This window comes from Lagopus leucura, unplaced genomic scaffold (assembly GCF_019238085.1).
Source record: "Lagopus leucura isolate 7727_CA_CO unplaced genomic scaffold, USGS_WTPT01 Super-Scaffold_741, whole genome shotgun sequence".
NCBI lineage: Eukaryota > Metazoa > Chordata > Aves > Galliformes > Phasianidae > Lagopus > Lagopus leucura.
The window spans coordinates 8,318,962-8,333,647 of NW_024962256.1; the positions used below are offsets into that span (position 1 = coordinate 8,318,962).

Genomic DNA, 14,686 nt, shown 5'->3' on the forward strand with positions numbered 1-14,686 from the left:
TTAAAGAGCTTCAATTCTTCAGGAAAGACAAACCGCACAAGAGCCGTGGAGATGGACATGAGAGACGGTCAGTGGGCATGGGTTGGGCTTGAGGATCTTAGAGGGCTTTTCTAACCTTAATGAACCTATGATTCTAATTGGGGCTCTTGGAGCTTTTACACTGAAACCAAGTTTTACTCACAAAGCGTCTGCAGTGCAATTAATTCTGTTCAGTTAAATCCATGGCTGGCATTAACCTGGCCTTGTCCAGCCACCAATGCTTCAGCAACAGGAAATTACTACTCAGAACAACTCTGTTATGATATTTTACAAGCTGAGGAATCTCCAGTAAGGACACGCTGATTTGCCCAGGGCAGCCTACAGGGATATGTGCCAAAAGGAAGGTGGGAACAACGGAGCTATCTCTGATCAAAGGCTGGACGTGGCTGTCTGTCCCACTCAGCACATTGCTGTCCATGTCAGACTAACGTCAGCACACCTGAACAGATGCTCAACGAACCAACAGAAGAACATGTTTTGAAACCACGCGGAGCAGATGAAAGCACAGTTAAACAACTTCTACGCAGCACATGTGAGGAAGAAAAAAGGGCACATCTGTTGACTTTCCCATTTGTATCAGTTAAAAAGAAAAAGCAACGGAGATATTAAGATAGAGCTCTGGGATACCACACCGTACGAGATGATTAGGAAATAGCAGGAGGTATAAAAGGCAGAAAACCCTCGGCTGCTAACCCAGCTGCCATCAAAATGCGGGTGCTCAGACAGCTCCTCCTGCTGCCCCTCTTAGCTGCTCTGCCTTTTGCTGAAGACAACTCGATGGAATTCATGGGTATGGAACGTAACATTCTTTATTGTGGAATTTAATTATCTCTTGAATTATTTATTAGGCAACTGAAGAAAAAAATGTCAAATGTACATCCCAGTGCATCTTATTTTAGCATACTGCTGCGAAATATTGGCACACTCAGATGTTAGTAACTCCTAAAGACTGTAGTAACAACAGCAACAACAAAAAATGGCAAGAGTAGTTATGTCAAATTTTTAACTGAAGAACTCAATTTTGAAGAGATTTTGCTCCGGAATGGAAACATGCTTTTATAAATTGATATTGTATTGAACTAATGGCTGAAGTGACTTGGAAAGCATTGCTTTTTGAAACAGTTTTGGGCATTGTGGTGGCTGTGGGATGAAGTATTGGTACCAAGTCAGGCAAAGCAGACCTTGTAATGCTCTTACAGCTCAGAGGTTTCCTATGTGACACAAACGTTTGACCCTAAACCTTTCTTTCCCCTCTGGAGTTCAGCAGTAATTCCAACCTCTTCATCTGGGACCGTAGACGCTGTATAGGAAATGCTTCCTGCTGCTTTAAGCTGTCCTGACCAGAAGAGGAATTGCTCTTAGTGTTTGATAGTTACCAAAGACATTTTTTCTCAGAGTTTTAAGCTGTTTTGACGTTTAATTTTAAAATTCACATCAATCCACAGCAAAAATCCACATGCAAAAGCTGGGTTTTTTGCTTCGAAATCACAGCTTAGTGGTGCTTTTTTTTTTCAGGCCACTGAATTTTTATAGAGGAAGAGAACACCTCACCATGAATACAGACCTATGGCTCCTCTTTTCTGTCCTACATTGCTTTAAGGTGTTTATTTATTTCTTTCTTGTCCAGAAGTTTCTCTAAACCTTTGCTCACCTTCATTGCCACTTTTTGAAGCTTCTCCTCTTTAGCTGCCTCCTTTTGGAGATGGAGGACCAGAACTGTGAGCAGCACCAATCATACACACGGTCCTTCAGAAGCTCACATCTGAAGAGCTCTTTTGATTCCCTGGGTGTGGGTCCCCAGGTGCTTTCATGTAAAGGCTGAAACCCAGAACTAGATCCAAAGATCCTCAGGAGAAGAGCATAGGGGGAAGACAGGGCTTGAGGTGCTTGTAACCACCAACCTTGCCAATGAGAGCTGCCAAGGTGTCCCGTGTCATCTGGAATTCCCAGTTTTGCCTTTGGCTTCACCTGCATGTGTTTCCCTAGCTCCATTTTCTCTGCTATTCGTGAAAGTGAGGAGAAAAAAAATATTTTCTCATACTCTTTTCCTATTTGATTCTTCAAGTTTCATTGGCTACTACAGTAGAAACGAAAAATCAAAATGGTACAATGCTTTGCTTGCCTGCTCTGCGTGGACTGTCCCAGAGTTTGCACAGTGCAGGATGAGACCTTGTTGCAAGGCTGAGCTGGTTGCTGTCCTCTGTTCCCCAACAGATCTTCAATGCGGTGCTTCGCTCTCAGACATAAAGCAAGCATTAAAGATTGACCTCAATTCAAATGCAAACTGTGTCTGGCACATTCAGAGGAGTGATAATCAAACAATTAGGCTCATCTTCTCGTATTTCAAGTAAGTATCTCCTCCAGCTGTTCCGGTAGCATTTCGTTCCATCAAAACAGAGCACAGAAAAATATTGAAATGTATCAGGCTGAATATCTTAATTTCATCTCAAGACATTGTAACCTCCAAATATTTATCTGTATTTGCTTCAGTAAAATGCTTACTGAGTTTGTATACCCCAAGGAACCTGCATATTTATCTGTTCTGTTTGTGTTTGTTTTTTTAAATAGATTCAATCCTTCCTCAAGCTGTGAAACAGAAAATATTGAAGTCTATGATGGTGCCTCACCTAATTCACCTCTTCTTGGACAAGAAATGGAGGAGATGGATGTAAGTTGTAAGAGGAGTTGTATGTAACAACACTGACGCCGTCCCAGTGTTCCAGTCATCTTCAAACAGTCTGACTTTTCTCATTACAACAAACTCTGTGGATTTCACACGAAACTTCTTTGTCTTCTATTACTTCTTCTCACCAGAAACAGGTAAGCCGGAACTTAATGCAGTCATTAAACACCATTTAAGCTGTACCACTGAAGGAAAGCTTATAAGGCAAAGTTTCATCCAGTAAGTTCTCTGCATTTGTTCAATATATTCTTATTCTGAAGGAAAAATAATAATAACCAGCCCTAGCTCTCGATCAGTTCCTTTGTTCCTGTTGATCTGAGTGGCATGGTACCCAACACCTGAAAGCTTCAACTGGAGAGAGAACTTGTCACATCCTTGCTTACACTGCTCCAGTGTTTAATTAACTCTGCTACTGGAAAAACACACCCTATGTTTACAGCCTGTGTTTTCTTTTTGAGTTTTCCGCTGTCTTGATTTTATTCTGCCTTTGCCTATCAGTCAAACATGAAGACCTTGCACTTCCATGCAGACCATGACCAAGATTTCTCTAACCAAGTCACTCAGGGTTTCTTTTGGTTGGTGCAGTCTTCTCAGTATTCATTTTTCAAAGCACTAACTTACCCCCAAAGTGAATTCAATTCAGTTGTCCACAGTACCAAAGTCAACTCATCTACAGCCGTTTCAGTTTCCTTTACACGGCGCTTTGATGCACATGTGCTAACAGGCTCCATTTTATAATGAATTATGAGATGCCACCTGACCTGAAATTCCCTCAAATTTATAGAAATGTTATCTTTAGTGCCTTTATTCGTTTCTACAGGAATGGAATCCTAGAAAAGCAACCCTGCTGTACCTTTAGAATTTATTTTTTATGGCTCATTACACATACACCATTGTGTTAACCACTGTGTCTGCTCTTCCTTTCAGCAGTTGAAAACTGTGGGGGAAACTTGACTGGTCCCAGTGGGACATTTACCAGCCCCAACTACCCAGCAGCTTACCCTGAGTTTACCTATTGTGTCTGGCACATACAGACTACAGAAAACTCGAAGATAAGCTTAGAATTTCAGGATTTGTTGTGAGTAGATACTTACTACACGCTTACTATGCACCGTTACTCTTCTTTCATTGTGTTCAGAAGCATTACTTCAAATACAGCAAGCAAAAGTATTTGTAAGCTTATCTATAATATGTAAGATATTATCGTGTGTATAATATGTAATATCTATAATATTATCTAAGACATGTAAGAATATCTATACACCTTGAAAACAAATGTGATTTGCTGACTTTTATGTTCAGGTAATCGCAACACGTTCCAAATCCCTATGTGCTACCCCTTAGCTGTTGCAGAGTCAGGCAGCAAGACAGGCAAGCAAGAAGAGGTGACTCTCCATAAGCTATTGTGGTTGATCTGAATTTAAATTCAACAGTTTTAAGTCTTTTGCTACATAAAGGTCATGTTTTAAAACAGCATTTGTGGGTCATCCTGGCCCTCACTGCTTTTTATCAAGGTTGATCCCCTGTGTCAGTGGGATGGCAGCATCGATTGACATAATGCGTGGAGAAAAGCCTCAAGACTGAGGGAGTTTTCAGACTTCCCAGTACAATAATTATGTTTTTCTGTTTATAGCCTGGAACTAGATCAGCACTGCCAGTTTGATTTTCTGGCAGTCTACGACGGCCTCACCACTAACACTGGCCTAATTGGAAAAGTATGCGGTGTTTCTCGGCCCACGTTTGAATCTTCTTCAAATGTCATGACAGTCGTGCTGTCTACAGACTATGCCAACTCCTACAGAGGGTTTTCTGCTCGATATACCAGCATTCTGCCAAGTCTCCCAGAGCCTGACAGTAAGTGTATTTGCTATGAGTGAGAATTTGCTTCTCATTTTCACATACGAATCTTCCCCTCCATGATAAAAGTCAAAAAGATCTGACAGTTGATCCTGAGGATTTCAGCCTTTATTGTGGCAGTCATTAACTCTTTTAAAGTACAAAAAACCCACATTAGTTTCTCCGATAGACTATAAGTTATTCCCTGATCTATCTTCAAAACAAAGCATTTTGTTCAGTCCTTCTGGTCCTCCTTCTGGACATCTCCACAAAAAACATGATTTTTCTCCTTCTCTGGGACACAATAGGAAATGTTGCCCTTCCAGAGATCTAAAGATAAGCTTTTTTTGACTCACTATATGTTTTTGTTTCCCAAGATATTCAGGAAATGGTCCACACCAGTTGATAAAATGGGGGTTGAATGTTGCAATTTCCTTTACCCCGAGCTGGGAAATTTTCCTTATTGGTTCCTTATCGGTTGTTTGCATACCCATGTTCTCATTAACCAAGGTAGAAAGGGCAGCCTCTAAAACTTTGATGTCTGCCAGAAATCTGTTTCCTCTCCCCCATTCTGCAGTAGCACTTTGCTTCCTTTTCCCTTTTATAAATGCTGCAATTCATTGTGTTACTGTGCTTAAAATTAAATTTTCAGCATGAGTTTTACATGATTTCACTTGCCTAGCAAATTCTGGGAGCCAAGCATGAAATTCTAAGTGACCTCAGATGTGCGTAAGCCATTTCAGGGTCAGGTTCTGACAAATTGAGAACCATGCAACGGATTCAAGGGCAGGCCTTGAGCTGGACCAGGTGAGAAATAACTGCAGCACGCTTTGTGGTAATCTATTTTTTTTAATTTCTCTCTCAATGGCAGCATCCCTTACATGCTCTTCAGACAGAATGACAATTGTTCTGAGCAAGGCTTACCTGGACTCCCTTGGCTATAATGAAACTCACCTACAGCTCAATGACCCATCCTGCAGGCCGGTTACAACAGACCAAGTGATCTTTTCCTTTCCTTTAAGCAGCTGTGAAACAACTAAGGAGGTAAAGAGGGGGAAAAAAGGATGTGTACAAGCCAACACTAGCTTGGGAATGACAGGGACTCATCAGAACAGTTTATGGATAGGATGAGAATGAATTAACAGCAGATTTACTTTCACATTGCTCACCCAATTACACATTTCCCGTCTTGAAGATGAAAGATATTTTTCTCTGGTAGCACCTAACGATCAACGAGGCTTTCAAAGGAAACCCAGGGTAATCCAAACAAATTAATTCCCAACATTTTTGTATTATATTTCATTCCTGCACAATGCAGTTATTCAGAAGCAACACAGTGTTTGGTATGTGGCTCCATTCTCTGCAAGTGATACAAGTCATGAGGAAAAAGAAAAGCCCTGTGACAGCAAGATTCCTAAGAGCTAGTTAACAGCATTGCTTAGACAAGAGTGACTGAACTGTAGCTTTGTTATTTTCCTCAACTCATGGCACAAATGCATGGCACAAATAGGAGTGAGAAGGCTGAATGTGGTTGTTTTGATTGCAACATACCTCCTATTGCAAAGGTATCTTGAGCCTCTGATAAGTGCGGCTGGGACACTTCAACACATTTGCACCTCTCCAGTCATGAAAATTGAGCATTTCATATGATTTCTTCTACAGGAGGAAGATCAGAGCATCACTTACACCAACATCATAACTCTTTCTGAAAGTGGCAACATCATCACCCGCAAAAAGACCGTCCAGATCGTTGCAAAATGCATAATGGAAAAGAATTCAACCCTAGAAGTCATTTATGTAACAGAAAACAATGTAATCCAGAACACAACCTCTGTGGGAATATACAACGTTAGCATGTCATTCTATGATTCTGATTCATTCTCCAGCCCTGTACTTGAGTCCCCCTATTATGTAGACTTGAACCAAACTCTTTTTGTTCAAGTCAGCCTTCATTCCACTGACCCAGACCTTTTGGTGTTCATTGATACCTGCACAGCATCTCCACAGTCTGATTTTGGATCAATAACATATGACTTGATTAGAAGTGGGTAAGACCTTAAATTACTTTGATTGTCTCCTAGTACATGAGAAAATACAAACTGTATGTCAGCTGTAGTCCTTTTACCTTTGTCTCTTCTCCAACTGTTTTTAGCAGGCTGTGGTTGGAAGCTAAATTTGATAGAAAGTTAAAGGCAGTACATAAATGGAACCAGGAAAAACATGTGCCCCATTGCACTGGGAGGTGGGGGGGAAGCACATCGTTGTATGCCCACATACTGGGGAAAAAAAAATAATAGCCCTAGTGAAATGCTCTGGGTTAGAGCTAATAGTAGCTGGCAAGAGTGACTACTGGATGTGGTCCACTTTAACAGCTCTCTGAATTCTGTTGCAGCTGTAACAAAGATGACACTGTGGTAACATATCCACCCCTGGAGCACTATGGAAGATTCAGCTTTAATGCCTTCAGGTTCCTGAGGAGAGCTCCATCAGTTTATCTCCAGTGTGATGTTTTAATTTGTGACAGCAACAGCGTGAACTCTCGCTGTACCGAAGGCTGTGTCTCCAGGCGCAAGAGGGATACTTCTTCATTCACTTGGAAAACCAAGGCTGTAGTAGGTCCTATCCGCCTGAAACGAGACCGCAGGGCTGCTGAGCATCTAGGTAAGAAGGGCACGTGAATTAAGAACTAAGCTCTTCCTTTATGTAAATCCATTACCTTTCTTCCACAAGTGAGGTGAGTTGCAGCAGTTGAGATCTAGCATGGTATCAGAGCAATGGGATCAACGACTTTGCCTTTTGTGTGAATGTAGAAGCACTTTTCAAACTGCAAGCCCAATGGGCTTTTGCATTCAAGTCTTTAAAGCCAAAAAATAAGCACTTCTAGTTACAAAAGTAGCATGAGCAGGACTTTACTATGTATTTGTAAAGAGTTAGGAAATGAGATTTCAGACTTTCAAATTTTGTGTTTTTTTTTTAATGAAGTAAACCTTAAGGAATTCAGCTTATTTCTCCAAGTCACAAACTCACTTTAAAAAACAAATGCATCCCCAGGCGTGATCAGGCTTTGTTATAACCTTTGTATCTTGTCATAGAACTAACTTTGAGAAATCTCCTTCCACTCACTTTCACTTGATTGTTTATTAGTGCTACAGAAATGCTATGCCAGATGATGAACATAAGAGACAGTGCTAGAGTAAATATCTTCTCACTGTATGCATGGCCTACTGGGACAAAAAATGGAACGAATGGCAATGGAGCAAAAAAATCCTCAGCACAATGCTTTAAAATGAGAGCTACAAAACTTTAAGACAGCTGAGATTTCCTGCCCCAATCCAACAACCTTCAGCACCAGTGCAGGTCAACATCTCAAAAAAATACCTGAGAAAATGCTTACGGAGTGTTGTTGGGCACCACATCGTTTCAATGCTTTAAACACTCCACTTTATTTTCTCTCTGTACAGAATCCCTCACTAGGACAGATGCTGAAGAAGCCCCAAACCTACAAGACAGCTTCTACACTCTTTCATTTGTGGTTTTGATTTCAAACGTTATCACTGTGGTAGCTGTGGCACTAAAATGTCACAATAAATGCCTATCGAGATACAGCTACCAAAAAATCCAAAGTTGATATTAACTGCTCTACAACGTTGTGAATTGGTAACAAATTTCTATTCAGATTTATCACTCAAAGAGGGGAGAATGGGAAAAATGAAGCAAATTAACAGTCCTGCAATGCAACAATGCTTGGAAACACGCTTCAATCTTTTTAATTATTTGAAAAAAGAATACAGATGAAAAACAGACTCCTCAACCTAGGGCTGCATCTTAAATCAGCATCATCATCTTTCTTAAATCAGCATCATCATCTTTCTTAAATCAGCATCATCATCTAAATCAGCATCATCATCTTAAATGAGTTGGAAGAATGCTACTGCCTATTCTAGGGGGTTCAGAAAACATTTCAAAAACTAACTTTAGATGTAATGTTACTCATCTAAAGTAGGAGATGATTTAGGTCCTTATTAAAAAAGGAAAAAAAAAACACCCTGTTTTCAAGTCATTTTGAAACTGTACTTAGCATGAGTTAAACAGAGGGACAACCATGAGATAGCTGTTCTGCACAAACTATCCCATCTCTGCAATTGGCTTTTGTAGGTTGCTGATAGTTTTCAAGAGACATCAGTTTTCTTCTACGTGTCTACTATGTGCCCCTTGTCAACACTTGCTGCCCCCAGTTTTTGCTCAAAGCATCTAAGACACTGAATATAACAATATCTGTCCAAGGTAGGAAGTCCATATACAATCAAAGTTAAATGGTGCACCCCAGATTTTGAAGAGCAATAAGCAGAGTGAAGTACAAAGATTGACCTTTCAATAAAGATGGACTTTGTAATATTTCTACCTCTTTGAATGACAACAGATCAGATCCCAACAAGTTACAGTAAATACAAAGCAATAAGGCTACTTATAGTGGAAATGCTAAGTCATGGCCTGAAGCAGTGATGGAGCACCTGGTGGAAGGCAGGGCCAACCCAGGGCAGCTCAGGTGCATGCAATGCAGCTCAGTGACCAGAAGGGCTGGAGCCAGGATCCACCCTTTCCCAGACCTCATTTAAGGGCTGGCTGTAGAAGTGAGGGCATCTTCTGCCAGAGATCCCTGCCTAAATGAGGCCTTCTAAAGGTAAGCAGCTTTTTTTTTTTTTCCTTCATTTCTGCATCCATGGCTGCTGAATTTGGGCTCATTTTCATTTGCTGTAGACAAAGACTTTGCCATGCTGCTATTATCATCCTATTACAGCATTAGACTACTTCTTTAAGTGCCAAAATGTAGCAGATCCTACCCCAGCACATCCTACCTGGCAAGGAGATCCCTTGGAAAGGACCTGCATGGATCGTTCCTGCAGGGATCAATATCTTTAGGAAGAAAAGAGAGCAAAACAGTCTTGTTTTAGGGATCATTTGTGGAACCTACACTCCTAATGTGAGTGCCTGCAGAGCCAGCAAGGCTTTCAAAGGGCCCAGGCTGCAACTCCTCCCTCTCTGTGCCTGATTCTTATACAGCTTAAATTAAGCAGTGCAGGTGCTACCCTTCCTTTTACAAATGGAGAAATAAACAGCTTTATCAGGAGTCCCATTAAAATAAACCAAAACCACAAAGAAACCATGTCCCATTCTAGTGGGAACATGCTACATGTCATAAAGCAAGCCAGAAGCAAAGGGAATTAATTACACATACATAAAGATATGCTGTAACTCAGTTTATTTAGTGTACTTCATTTTTTTTCAACACTGGGAAGCCATGTTTTACATGGCTTTCAGCAAAGCTCCTTAAATAAATAAGCCACAAAAGGCATACAAAATTCTTTTTTTAGGAAAACCACTCATTCTTACGATCTTTCATAAAACTAACAACTGTGTACAACAGTGGAGAATTACAGTAACAAAATGCAAGTCATCAACACTGAGGTTCTCTGCAGTTATAACTCCATAAATATGAAGCTTTGTAAAGTGTAACTGCCCTTAAAAATACTTGCACTGGAGTTCCATATCTACGTATGTTTATCTCTCCCCATTAGAGAATCCCTCATTAGAGTCATAGTGTGCTTGTGAAATTTTGTTTTGCTTTGAGTTCTGAAGCAAGTCCATTAAGAGAACCATTCTATCATCTATGTGCGCCTGCAGAGCCTGGATTTGGCGATCGATGTAGTCTGTCAGTTTTTTCTCCATCAGATCCATGCTTTTGGAGATGATCTTCTCCAGATAGGAGCAAATAGGCTGCTGTTCTACTCTGTGAAAAGAGCAAGATAACAGTCAGTATAACCTTGTTTCTTGATGACAAGGAGCATGACAGTGATATGGATGCTGGAGTGTAAAATCTCATTTCTTAAGACAATGAAGGTTTGATGGGATTTTTACCATAAGCAAAAACCTTGTCTGTCACACTTTATGTGTGCAAATTTTATAATAAACAGAGGATGTAAATTCACCTTCTATTTTTTTTTTTTTTTTTGAAGACTCAATTATGCATTAGAAGACCTAGTTATAAATAAGGAAATCCATATAGCTCAACAGTATACACAAGAGCTCAAGTTTTGCCCACATGACAGGCTTTATTCTCTCCTAGCAAAGCATTTCCAGAGTTACACACACAGTACACAGTTCTTTATTTTTACGTGGTATTCTTTAAAAATACAGTACTGTCCCAGGACCTGGAGATATCCAGGCTTTATTAGAACCCTGCTTCTTAGGCAACACTCCTGCAGCTCAGTTTCTCCTGTTGTTCTTCGGGTATCTATCAAACTAGCTGCACTGTTGGTACAAACAGAATAAAATGCTCGTGTTCTCATTTAAACTTGCTAATACACACAAGCTGCTAGCTAAGCAAGCACAAAGTTAACTTACCCAACAGTTTGAATGCCTTCTTCTTTAGTGGCCACATTTTTATCAAGATGCTTCTCACCATCTTTTAGCCGAAGATGATTAACTTGACTACATAAGTTCTGAAGAAAAGGAAGAAGCATCTGTGGAGCAGCTACATTCTGGATTCTGTCTGTTTGCTCCTGCATAAGCAAAGATCCCATAGCTTTAAAATCATTTCTGAGGTCAACTGTACTCTGCTGTGTATTAAGTTCTGTAGAGTTAGAAGTATCCCTTCCTTCAGGAAGCTGTGCTTTCAGATCAGGATTTATGTTTTCACATCCTGTCTCACTTGTCGCAGGATTTCTGACAGACGAAGATTCACTGACTGACTGATGCAGTGATGTCTGAATGGCTGCACTGTGAAATCCATCCACTGGATGCTCGCTTCCAAAGTCTGAGCTCTTCCCAAATATCCAGCTAAGTTTGTCTCCAAGAGGTAAACTGTTCTGCTGGTAAGAAAAAAGATGCGTTTAAATATTAAGTACTTAAACATACTGAAAGTGATACTGGAACAGCACCCGTGCTATATATTTAATTCCAAGTGATTACAGCATTCTACTAGGGTGGTATAATGACTTTATAAGTAGTTGTGAATTATATTCATAGGGAAAAGCATAGAAAAACTTTCCTTGCATGTGCTATGTGTTCATTACTTCATGACATGCTTTTAATAACAATTAAGACAAACTAATCCATCTACTTACACCCCAAAGACAACAAGAAACGTGTCCATCACCTAAGAAATCACAAGAAGTGACAAGTGACATGGACAAAAGGACAACAGGGCAACAGTGAAGCTGAAAATGACGACAGTGATACAACATGCTTAACTCTGATCTTCACGTGACTCCTTGAGCACATGCTCTTAATCCATTACATGCATTTCAGGCTAGCAACAGATAAGCCAGGAAGGCTAGGTTAAAAACAACCAAAACTTTTTCCACCTAATCAGTTTAGAACATGCTTAACTGTCACAGAAGGCCAAGTCACAGAACAGCATTATTGATGTTTATGGAGCAGCACAGTCACTTACTTTCTGCTGATACCGGACCATGTCCATGAGTTGCTGAGCACCTGGAGACAACTTAGATCCCATAGATTCCATTATAGTTTGCACTCTGTCTAGATCTATGCTTGATCCTAGTGAAGGAAAATCAGTTGCTAGTTTTGCTGAAACTGTATTCAGTTGTACAATTATTTTACTGATGAGTACCCTTTGTTTCTCACCAATGGAGAGCAGCTAATGCAAGAAGGAAAAAAGGTATTTTGGTTAGGAAGAAAAAAAAAAAACCACAATTCAACATTTTCTTTGTATGAATATGTTGGGAAGTTGATTTCTTTCTGGTTGTTACTCTTAGAAGAATTCTGACTGAACAGAAGGTGCTTGCAGGATTGAAAAATCAATCAATACTCTTCTCAGTACTTAAATTCAGCAATAGCTGTATAGATTTTCCTAAGCTTATTTATCTGCATCACAGGGCTCCTATTACCAATGTACATATCTACAGTGGGGCTCATAGTTCTGACTATATAGTAACTGCAGATTGCCTATAATGTGTTTGATGTATGAAGGCTTTTCTCTATGAGGTTGCAACTTCATGAAAAGAAAATTGCGAAAGAAAACTACAAGAACTATTAAGATATACAACAACCAAATGATCTTAATTGGTTATGTGATTATGGTACAGAAATAACAGTAATCTGAGGAAGGATGATGCAATTTAGTCAATGAAATGATTAAAAAGACAATGAGAAGTTGTAGGTTTCCACCAAGCTCCCTACCTTAATCCTACAAGAGGTCGCTGGGCATTCCAATTTCAGATACTTTTCATATAAAGTCACAGTTTCAGTTTCACTGCAAAACGAAAGGAGAAATCTGTGACACCCAACCTATTTCCAAGGGAGTTTTAACTTGATATTCCATGTGTGGGCACACTACAGGTCAGTGCAGCTCTGGGGGTAGGATGTATCACTCACACCGCCCCTGAGGCTCTCAGTTGGATGTTTTCATTTAGCTAATTAAGCAGATGTGCCACACAACAGTTTAATGGGCACCTCAGTACAGAAAGGACATGGAGGTGCTGGAGCAGGTCCAAAGTTGGGCAACAAGGCTGGTGAAGGGCTTGGAGAATATGGCCTATGAAGTGAGATTGGGGGGACGGGCTGTTCACTCTGGGGAAAAGGAGGCTGAGGGGAGACCTTATTGTTGTCTTCCAACATCTGAAAGGTGCTTACAGCAGAGCGGGGTTGGTCTCTTCTCACTGGTGACAGGACAAGGGGTAATGGCCTCAAGCTGCGCCAGGGTTATTTGAGGTTGGATATCAGGAAAAACTTCTTTACAGGAAGGGTTGTTAAGCACTGGAATAGGCTGCACAGGGAGGTGGTTGAGTCACCATCCCTGGATGTGTTTAAAAACCGTTTGGATGTGGTGCTCAGTGATTTAGCAGACGGTTGTTAGGGTGGTACGGTTAAGTTGTGGTAGCGCTCGATGATCTCTAAGGTCTCTTCCAGCCCGAGTGACTCCGTGGTTCTACGACCAGCCCGCTCCCGGCTCAGGTTCCCGATGGACAGCCCGCAGCGCGCCGCTCCCCAGCCGCTCACTCACCCCGGTGGCTGCAGGATTCCGGCGCTCACCCCCCGCCCGGTTCCGCAGTACTCCTCGCCCACGTACACCTCCATGTGCCGGGCCTCGCTCACCACGCCGACTGCCGCCACCCGCTCGGCGCCCGCCCGGCACTCCAGCTGCAGCACGCACGCCGCGTCCCCGCCGCCCGCCCGCCGCTCCAGCGCCACGGTCTCGCCGCTGAGGAGGGAAGCGCCACAGCCGCGTTACCCCGCCACGCCGGCTCCCCACCCCGGCCCTCTGCCGCCCCTCGCGAGGAGCTGACGGGAGGCCCCCCTTCCCTTCCTCCTCCCTCACCTCGCCTCATCGTGGCTCGCCCCGCGCCGCAGGCACAGCGCCCGGTCCAGGCCGCCCGGTGGCGCGCAGGACCACGAGCAGCCCACGGTCACGCCGGGCGGGGCAGGCGCAGGGCAGGGCGCGCCGCCGCTCGCCATCACCGCGCGCGGAGTCTGCCGGCCTCAGAGCGGCTGCGCGGGGCGGGGTTGCGCGCATGCGCGGGGCGGCGCTGAGGGCTCCTCAGTGCTGCGGGAGTTAAGAGTCATGAAATCGCTCAAGTTGGAGACCTTAAAGGTCATCCAGTGCAACGGTACCACCCTAATTCCAACGACCCTCCGCTAAATCACGTCCCTGAGCACCACATCCAAACGGTTTTTAAACACATCCAGGGATGGTGACTCAACCACCCCCCTGCGCAGCCCATTCCAGTGCTTAACAACCCTTCCTGTGAAGTTTTTCCTGATACCCAATCTAAAATAACCACAGCAGAGCAGCGCTTGGAGCGATGCAGGCCCTGTATTCCAGGCGGCGTGCTAATAGTAGGAAGGAGAGCATAAATAAAAGATCGGGTTCATTTAATTTGCAGTAGGATCCTGGCTTCTGGAGTCAGGGAGCGTTTCTCTTTCCGCTGTGCTGTGGATGAGAGCCCAGGGAGCTCAGATATCGAGTTCTTGGTGCTTTGGCTGAGGGAATTAGGTCTGTTAATTAGGGAGATTTGCACAGGCTTTATCCAGGACAATATGACAGCGATGACATCTCTGATTTTTGTTTAGTTTTTGCACTTGAGCCTTTATTTTGTGTGACTGACC

The 14,686-nt window shown here is 42.4% G+C and overlaps 2 protein-coding genes across 2 annotated transcripts; one reads left to right on the forward strand and one right to left on the reverse strand.

The window, feature by feature from the left end:
• The first annotated feature begins 747 nt into the window (after window positions 1-747).
• On the forward strand, window positions 748-8,186 carry LOC122175699 (CUB and zona pellucida-like domain-containing protein 1). Its single transcript, XM_042863565.1, has 10 exons — window positions 748-829; window positions 2,254-2,386; window positions 2,608-2,689; window positions 2,727-2,859; window positions 3,650-3,800; window positions 4,356-4,558; window positions 5,430-5,602; window positions 6,221-6,606; window positions 6,951-7,219; window positions 8,020-8,186. Exons 1-10 carry the CDS (start codon window positions 748-750, stop codon window positions 8,184-8,186), a joined length of 1,779 nt encoding a protein of 592 aa, XP_042719499.1.
• A 1,615-nt stretch (window positions 8,187-9,801) lies between these two features.
• CUNH10orf88 (chromosome unknown C10orf88 homolog) lies at window positions 9,802-14,035 on the reverse strand. The gene is made up of 7 exons (XM_042863566.1): window positions 13,899-14,035; window positions 13,584-13,781; window positions 12,761-12,833; window positions 12,206-12,218; window positions 12,012-12,118; window positions 10,961-11,427; window positions 9,802-10,346 (listed from the first exon to the last, which is right to left on the reverse strand). The coding sequence occupies exons 1-7, from the start codon at window positions 14,033-14,035 to the stop codon at window positions 10,118-10,120; spliced, it is 1,224 nt and encodes a 407-aa protein (XP_042719500.1). The 3' UTR covers window positions 9,802-10,117.
• Between the last annotated feature and the right edge of the window lie 651 nt (window positions 14,036-14,686).